Raw genomic sequence first — 9,848 nt, forward strand, 5'->3', positions numbered from 1 at the left:
AATTAAAAATGCTATAACTGAGATGTGAAGCTGACTAAATGCCATGACAATGACGATGGATGAAGCAGTGGAATAAATCAGTAATACAGAAGATAAAATTCTAGAAAATAATGAAGCTGAAAAGAAGAGGGAAAGAGAGGTATTGGATCACAAATGTAGATGTAGGGAACTCAGCAACTCCTTAAAGGTTAATAATATTTATATCATAGGAATCCCAGAAGGAGAGAGGAAAAAAAGGAGCAAATTACACCTGAAAACTCCTAATCTAAGTAGGGCCATAGACATTGAAATCCGAGAAACAGAGGGAACTCCCATTAAATTCAACAAAAGCTGGCCATCACTAAGACATATCATAGTCAAACTCACAAAATACACAAAAAAGGAAAGAATCCTGAAAGCAGCAAGAGAAAAAAGTCCTTAACCTAGAAGGGAAGATAGATGAAGTTGCAGCAGAGGTGTCCACAGAAACCTTGGCAGGCCAGAAGTGAGTGGCATGATATATCCAACATGCTGAGTGGAAAAAACATGCAACCAAGTATACTTTATCTGGCAAGGCTGTCATTCAGAATAGAAGGAGACATAAAGACTTTCTCAGATAAACAAAAACTGAAGGAACTCATGACTACTAAACTGGCCCTGCAAAAAATATTAAAGGGGTCTCGCTGAGTGGGGACAAAAAGACCAAAAGCAACAAAGACCAGAAAGGAACAGAGAACATCACCAGAAACATTAACTTTATAGGTAATACAATGGTGCTAATTTAATATCTTTCAATAATCATTCTGAATGTAAATGTACTAAATGGTTCAATCAAAAGACATAGGGTTTCAGAATGGATATACATAAAAAAAGACCCATCTATATGCTGCCTATAAGAGGCTCATTTTAGACCTAAAGACATCTGCAGATTGTAAGTGAGGGGATGGAGAACTACCTTTATGCTTACAGACATTAAAATAAAGCTCGGGTAGCCATACTTATACCATAAAATCTATATTTTAAACAAAAGACTGTAAATAGAGTTGAAGAAAGGCTTTGTATCATAATTAAAGGGTCATCCATCAAGCATATCTAACAAGTGTAAATATTTATGCTCCAAACTCAGGAGCAGCCAAATATATGAATCAGTTAACAACAGACATAAAGAATCTCATTGATAATAATACAATACTTTAACACCCGACTTAAAGCAATGGACAGATCATCTAAGAAGAAAATCAACAAGGAAACAATGGTTTTGAATGACACACTGGACTGGATTGAGTTAACAGATGTATTGAGAACGTTTCATCCTAAAGCAGCAGAATACTCATTATTTTCGAGTCTAAATGAAACATTCTCCAGAACAGATCACACACCATGCATATTTTCAGACCACAATGCTATGAAACTTGAAATCAACCTCAAGAAAAGAATTTAGAAAGACTATAAAATACATGGAGGTTAAAGAACATCTTAATAAAGAATAAATGGGCTAACCAGGAAATTAAAGAAGAAATAAAAAATATACATGGACGCAAATGAAAATGAAAACACAATAGTCCAAAACCTTTGTGATGCAGCAAAGGCAGTCTTAAGAGGGAAGTATATTGAAATACAAGCCATCATCAAGAAGCAAAAAAAGCCTCAGATATACAACCTAAACTTACACCAAAAGAAGCTAGAAAAGGAAGAGCAAACGAAGACTAAAGGCAGCAGAAAGGAAGTAATAGAGTGGAGCAGAAATAAATGATATAAACAAAACAAAAAACCCACAGTAGAGCACATCAACAAAACTAAGAGCTGGTTCTTTGAAATATTTGACAAAATAAATAAACTCCTAGCCAGACTTAACAAAAAGAAAAAAAGAAAACACCCAAATAAATAAAATCATGAGAGAAGGAGGGGGATCACAACCAACACCACAGAAATGCAAATAATTATAAGAGAATATTATAAAAAATGATATGCCAACATAATGTGCAGTGAAGAAGTGGACAAATTCCTAGAAACATACAAACCACCAAAACTGAAACAGGAAGAAATAGAAAATTTGAACAGGAACTATAACCAGCAAAGAAACTGAAAAACTTTCCATGGTCATAGACTGAAAAAACAAATATTGTTAAAAATTCTATACTACCCAAAGAAATCTACACATAACCAACAACATTTTTCAAAAAGCTAGAACAAACAACCTTAACATTTGTATGGAACAACAAAAGACCCCAAATAGCCAAAGGAATGTTGAAAAAGAAAACCAAAGCTGGTGGCCTCATAATTCTGGACTTTAACCTGTATTACAAAGCTGTATCCATTCAGCATAATCTCCTTCAGTCCCATCCATGTTGATACAAAAGTTGGGTATTCATTCTTTCCTTTCTGATGGAGGCACAATATTCCATTGTATATATGGACCATATCTTCTTTATCCATTTGTCTGTTGAAGGGCATCTTGGCTCTTTCCACAGTTTGGTGACTGTGGCCATTGCTTCTATGAACATTGGGGTACAAATTTCACTACATCTGTATCTTTGGGGTAAATACCCAGTAGTGCAATTGCAGGGTCACAGGGTAGTTCTATGTTTAATTTCTTTTTTTTTTTAAGATTTTATTTATCTGACAGAGAGAGATCACAGGCAGTCAGAAAGGCAGGCAGAGGGAGATGGGGAAGCAGGCTCCCTGCTGAGCAGAGAGCCTGATGCGGGGCTCAATCCCAGGACCCTGAGGTCATAACCTTAGCCAAAGGCAGCAGCTTAACTCACTGAGCCACCCAGGTACTCCTGTGTTTAATTTCTTAAGGAAGTCAGTTATCATATGGTAATACTTGTGGAGCATAAGGAATAACATGGAGGATATTGGGAGAAGGGAGTTGGGGGAAATCAGAGAGGGAGACAAACCATGAGAGACTGTGTACTCTGAGAAACAAACTGAGGGTTTTGGAGGAGAGGGGAGTGGGGGTTGAGTGAGCCTGGTGGTGGGTATAAAGGAGGGCACGTACTGCATGGAGCACTGGGTGTGATGCATAAACAATGAATCTTGGAACACTGAAAAAAAAAGTTTAAAACAGAAACAAAAACAAAAACAAAAAAGCAAAGCTGCAAACATCAAGACGGTATGATGTTGGCACAAAACCAGACACAGAGATCAATGGAAATGAATAGAAAACCCAGAAATGGACCTATAACTATATGATCAACTAGTGTTTGACAAAGTAGAAAAGAATATCCAACGGAAAAAGACAGTTTCTTCAAATAATGATGGGAAAACTGGACAGCAGCTTGCAGAAGCATGAAACTGGAACACTTTCTTATACTATACACAAAAACAAATTTCAAACAGATGAAAGGCCTAAATGTGAGACAGGAATCCATCAAAATCCTAGAGGAACACACAAACAGCGATCTCTTTTAACTCGGCCATAGCAACTTGTTACTAGACATGACTCTACTAGTTGACTCTAGAACTAGAAGCAAGAGAAACAACAAAAAATGAACTAATGGGACTTCATCATGATAAAAATTTTCTACACAATGAAGGAAACAATAAAACTAAAAGGCAACCTAAGGAATGGTAAAAGATATTTATGACACATCTGACAAAGGATTAATATCTAAAATCTATAAAGAACTTCTTAAACTCAATGCCCAAAAAAGAAATAATCCAGTTTAGAAACAGGCAGACGACATAGATAGACATTTTTCCAAAGATGACATCCATATGGCCATCAGACATGAAAATACGCTCAATATCACTCATCATCAAGGAACTACAAATTAAAACCATGATGTGATACTACCTCACACCTGTCAGAATAGTTAAAATTAATAACACAGGAAACAACAGATATTGGTGAGTATGTGGAGAAAGGGGAACCCTCTTACACTGTTGGTGGGAATACAAACAGAGCTGCAGCCACTGTGGAAAACAGTATGGAGGTTTCTCAGAAAGTTAAAATAGAACTACCCTAAGATACAGCAATTGCACCACTAGGTATTTACCTAACGGATACAAAAGTACTGATCTGAATAAGCACATGAACCCCTATGTTTATAGCAACATTATCTACAATAGTCAAACTATGGAGAGCCCAAATGTCCATCAACTGATGAATGGATAAGGAAGAAGTGGTATATACATACAGTGAAGTATTTCTTAGCCATCAAAAAAAAGAAATCTTGCCATTTCCAATGATGTGGATAGAGCTAGAGTACATTATGCTAAGTGAAATAAGTCAGAGAAAGAAAAATATGATATATTACTCCCACGTGGAATTTAAGATATAAAACAGATGATCATAGGGGAAAAATCGAAGGGAAAACAAATCATAAGAGAGTTATATGTAAGTCATGAATCATAAATTATACTCCTGAAACCAGTATTACACTATATGTTAACTAACTAGAATTTAAATAAAATTTTGAGAAAAAGAAATTTTAAAAAGTGAAAAAATGCTGGCACCAAGGTAAACCTACAACAATTAAAGCAGAATTGGAATCAGACTAGACAACTACATTTTTTAAACTCTCCACATGACTGCAGTGTGCAACCAAGACTGAAAATTACTATGTTAAACTGTCAGTTTTTGGTTATGTTTGCCAGAAGAAGATCCTAGGAATGATTTCCATCTCATTTGCTGACCTTCCACTTACGGCTATTTTGGAGACCTAGTGATTCCATTAGCATAGAGCAGGGAATTGGCAAACTATGGCCCAGGGACCAAACCTTTTCTGTGGCCTGTTTTTGTGGGCCCTGCAAGCTAAGAATGGCTTTTACATATTTGAATGGTTGAAAAATCAATTCCCACACCTGAGCCATAATACCACAAGCAAATGGACTACTGAGGAAAAAAATCCTAGAATGAAGTCACAATTGACTACAGTAAATCTTCCTGTGCTTAGCCAAAGGGACTTCCAGCCATTTACCAGTTACTGTGCACTTGTTTTAAGGACAACTGCTCTAAGCCAGAGTTCAACAATTATTTCTGGAAAGGGTCAAATCATAAATAGAGACTTTGCAGGCTTTTCAGTTTTTGATGGAGCTGTTCAAATCTATTTTTTCAGCCAAAGGTTGCCATGCATATAGCATGGGCTCTGTTCCAGTAAAACTTTTTATATATGGCTACATTTATTCTTCTCCTACCCACTTAAGCCCCCATGTTGCATCACCACTTCCTCATATCAGGGCTACAGACATGAGAATTTCAAATAATTTTCATGTGTCATAAAATAATACTGTTTTGAATTGAAGAAATAGAAAATAATATAAAGAGTTCTCTTTCTTTTCTTTTCTTTTTTTTAATAAATATTTTATTTATTTATTTGACAGAGAGAGATCACAAGTAGGCAGAGGCAGGTAGAGAGAGAAGGGGAAGCAGGCTCCCACTGAGCAGAGAGCCTGATGTGGGGCTCCATCCCAGGACCCTGGGATCATGACCCGAGCCGAAGGTAGAGACTTTAACCCACTGAGCCACCCAGGCACCCCAAGAGTTCTCTTTCTTAATTTAAAAAGGATTCCTGACAAATAATGCATGAAAAGGCAAAATTACTGTTCAGTCTTAATTAGTTATAGAAATGCAAAAAATTGGAAATATTAGCAAACCAAATCCAGCAATGGGTAAAACAGATAACACAACATAACAAAGTTGTGTTTATCCCAAACTTGCAGTGTGACTTAACATTAAGAGATCCATAATATAATCCATCACATTAATAAGATAAAGCAGGAAAAGGATAATCAACACAAAGATTTCAGAAAAAGGGGTACAAATAAAATTTAGTAACCAATCAAGATTAAACAACAGCTCTCAGCTGACCAAGAATAGAGAGCTATTTCTTTAAATTGATAACATATATTTTTTAAAAAAGACTACAACAAACACCATATATAATTGTGAAACATTGAAAGCATTCCATATTAAATCAGGTAATCAGTTCTTTTTTTAAAAAAATTATTTATTTAAGAGAGAGAGAACACGAATGGGGGACAGGGGAAGAAGGAGAAAATATCAAGCAGACTTTGCACTGAGCACAAAGCCCAACGTAGTGCTCAGTCTCACAACCCTTAGATCATGATCTGAGTGAAAATCAAGAGTCTGATGCTCAACCAACTGAGCCACCCAGTCACCCTCATATGATCAGTTCTCTTCAACATCTGAGTCTCTTAGGCAGTGAGTTAACCAAAATAAATAAATGCATACATATATACATAAATTCATAACTGTAAAAGTGAAGAAACAAAACTCTTCTTAAAAAATTCCAGAGAATCTACAGAAAATTATAAGACTAGAGATTGACCAGTTTACTGGATGTAATACTATATATACAAAAGAATTGTAACAAATAGAAAATAATATATCATTGTGAATATGTCATTTACAATAGCAAAAAGATTTGGTTCTGTGAAATATTCTGTGAACTGCCTCTCTTGGCAACTCTCACTTATAAACTTCATGATGTTCTGTTAAAGCAGCCTGAAAGGACTAAGACACTACCTCTCTCTTTGATATTCAAATTGCATATTAGCATAGTTATCTTAAAAATATGACAATATAAAAATCCTTTTACCTTCATTTCTATATGTCTCATATTTATCTGATGGAAGAACATATTTTTGTTGTTGCTGCCTTTTGGACATAGTATTTTGTGTATCAAATCTGGAAGTGCTGAAATGAGAGAAAAGGTAAAGTGGATATGAGAAATAAAAATATTACACATGACAATATTCTTTAAGTGCCTATCAAATGATATTTCAAAACCTCACAAATGTAAACACAGTCCTTTATTTGCTGAATTTTACTCATCTGCTACCACCTGTGTGATTTTTATGTATCACCCATAATTTTACTTAATATGTTTTTCTTAAATAAATTTACTATTTTTTCCACATGAAGAACAGGAGGAAGGAAAAGAGTTTTCAAGGATTCTACGAAGCAATGGTTAGAAAATCAGGAGAAAAATCAGAAGCTAATAGTGTCTGGTTGGATTAGTTTAAGCTACTTAAAGATCCCTAGTACAAAAATATATGCACCCAATGTGCACTTTGAAAACCTGTTGGACTACAAAGTAAATCTAATTAAAACATTCTAAAACTTGAGATAATGGCTACTGTGACACTTAAAAATATTTTTGAATACACTTGAACTTTCACACTTTCATTGAAAAAATATCTGATTTTTTTAAATTAAAGATTTTTATTTATTTATTTGACAGAGAGAGATCACAAGTAGGCAGAGAGGCAGGCAGAGAGAAAGGGATACAGGATCCCCGCTGAGCAGAGAGCCCGATGCGGGGCTCGATCCCAGGACCCCGAGATCATGACCTGAGGCAGAGGCTTAACCCACTTAGCCACCCAGGCGCCCCCAAAATATCTGATTCTTTGAAAGTCTCTTCTTCCCTCTCTCCACAGAATCAAATAAGAAAGAAATTAAAATCATATTTGGAGTCATTTATACAAATTGGCATCTAGGAGGTCTCTGGTATCTTTGATAACAGACAATGGCAGGGGAGTCCAAAACAGACAAGCTAATACGGCAGGGTGATAATCAAGAGCAGGGTTTAGGGGCACCTTGGAGGCTCAATTAGGTGGCAGCCTTCGACTGAGACATGATCCCAGGGTCCTCGGATCGAGCCCCACATGGGGCTCCCTCCCAGGGAGCCTGCTTCTCCCTCTGCCTCTGCCTGCCCGCCGCTCCCCCTGCCCGTGTGCTCTTTCTCTGTGTCAAATATATAAAATCTTAAAAAAAAAAAAAAAAAAAAAAAAAAAAAAAAAAAAAAGGTAGGGCTTCAGTGTGGCGCTGGGGAAGAGGAATGGCAACAGGGTCCCACCGCATTTCTAGAAATTGGCCATTGAGAGAAGTACATGACCCCCAGGGGCATCTTCTCAAGCCAACTCTGAGTAAAGATCAAGTATTTACTGGTGCCCCGCCCACCCAAGTGCCGCTTGCCACGCCAGTATATAAAAGTTGGTGGAAAGGAAAAAATCTGAACCAGAGTCTCAGGAAAATTCTCCCTTTGCCAGAGTGCAGACCACAGGGTCTTCTTTATGTATAGGTCTGACTCCTCAGAAAGCTAAGTTGAGCCACACTTCTCACACTTCAGGAGACTCCACACACTTAAAAACACAGACACTCGCACACGACTATAGCGGAATCACGGGACTGCAGGATCCCCATAACCCACAGCTATCGGGGGTCTACCTGACTTCCAGAGACTTGACCGGCAGGGTCCACATGACAGAAAGATCTAAGTGACTTCAGGGTTCAGGAGCCTTCGATTTTCACGTGACTGAGAAATCTGAGCCTCGCGTGACCGGAGGATATAGCTAACCAAAAGCGATTGGGTAGCTGCTGTGCTCACGTGACTGCTACGTAATGATAGGCGCCACATGGTTGCTGACGCCTAGATTTACAGTTTGGTAGTCCACAATCTTTAGTGATAGAGACAACAGAGCCTGATATATGACCATCATCCTTATGACCTCGGAAACAGGACACCCATGTGATTTTGAGAGCTGAAGTTTCCACATGCCACATGACAGGGAAAAAATCACCTGATGGGCAGGATTTAAGAGTCCGTGATTCTGTAGTGACTTGATGCTGAACCTACCATATGATCATAGTGGCAACCGGTTCAGAGAGACCAGGTGACCTTAGGGTTTAGAAGCCCATGGTATTGACATGACCCCTATGTGTGGGCCTGCCACATAATTGTAGTGTTCACATGATGACAGTATTTATGTGACAACAGCCTTAGGATCCCACAGTGCTTAAATGCTGGGTCAGCTTGGTAATAGTTGGGTACAACAACAGCAGGATTCTCCCAATCTGCATGTTTTAGGAGAGCATTCTCTTCATGAGATCTGGAGATCTGAGATTGCCCACATTCCTGGGCTCCCTAGTGATGGTGGTGGCTCCAAGTGACTTTCCTCAGCACACAAAGTTGGGCTTTGCCTGCCCCGCCCCTTTTTTAATGTGCTAATTCTGTTATTTTTCTAATAATACATGAAATTTAAGACACAAATTAATACACAGCAATGAAATGGGTCCTCCCTAAAACCATAACAATTGCCATATTGTGGTGATTACTTCAAAAGCCTAAGGAGTGGTTACAGAGAAGCATTGTTGATTTAATTTTGTGGAAGTCTAAAGGAAACTAAAGTGAACCAAGTAAGTGAATTTTAGCTGTTAATCTAAAAAAGAAGCACAATAATTACTATGAGTCAAGGGCTTAAAAATATTAACTCATTTAATAGGGGTGATTCTATGGAGTATGTACTATCTTTATTTTTTCAGTTTTCACAGATGAGGAAGTTGAAACACATATGTGTTAAGTCACTTGCCTAAGAAGATAGAATTTATAGATGTCAAGCCAGGGATTGCTTCCAGACACTCTGGATCCAAACTTTGTGTTTTGATCACCCACTAGATTCTCAAAAAAATTAATATTAATTCAGTCTTCCTTATTCAGACTAAATGGACGGCCATCTTCAGTTTCTGAAAAGTTGAGATAATGGAGGACCTCTTTGAAATGCCATTTAAATAATTTCAGGTACTACCAGTAATTAAAACTAATAAAACAAAATTGAAACTAATTAAGACCCTTAGATTTATTTTAATGTATAAATATAATTGTAATAATATATGTAATATTCATTTATATAATATGTGGTATATAATGTTAAATGATAGTTGAAAACATCTCCTTTTAGATAAATACCAAAAAAAGAAATATTGCAGAATTTAAACATAATACCTGGCTCTTGCTGGAATTACAAAGATTAAAAATAAGTAGAATCTGAATTAGGTATTATTGTGTATATAAGATATACTATGAACTTTCCTAGAAAGAACAAAGAAGAATATACAATGC

The 9,848-nt window shown here is 36.9% G+C and overlaps 1 protein-coding gene across 1 annotated transcript in view; it reads right to left on the reverse strand.

Annotated features, from left to right (window-relative positions):
- The window catches only part of LOC101679560 (nuclear RNA export factor 2), a 31,776-nt gene extending 23,508 nt beyond the window's left edge, over positions 1–8,268 (reverse strand). Inside the window, exons 1-2 of the mRNA XM_004777128.3 lie at positions 8,177–8,268; positions 6,546–6,643 (exon numbers count right to left, since the gene is read on the reverse strand). Coding sequence (XP_004777185.1) covers positions 6,546–6,643; positions 8,177–8,211 — 133 coding nt within the window. The 5' untranslated portion in view covers positions 8,212–8,268. The remainder of the gene's footprint in view (positions 1–6,545; positions 6,644–8,176) is intronic.
- Positions 8,269–9,848: the final 1,580 nt, after the last annotated feature.

The sequence above is a fragment of the Mustela putorius genome, unplaced genomic scaffold (assembly GCF_011764305.1).
Source record: "Mustela putorius furo isolate JIRA1106 unplaced genomic scaffold, ASM1176430v1.1 tig00000842_pilon_pilon_pilon, whole genome shotgun sequence".
NCBI classification, from domain to species: Eukaryota; Metazoa; Chordata; class Mammalia; order Carnivora; family Mustelidae; genus Mustela; species Mustela putorius.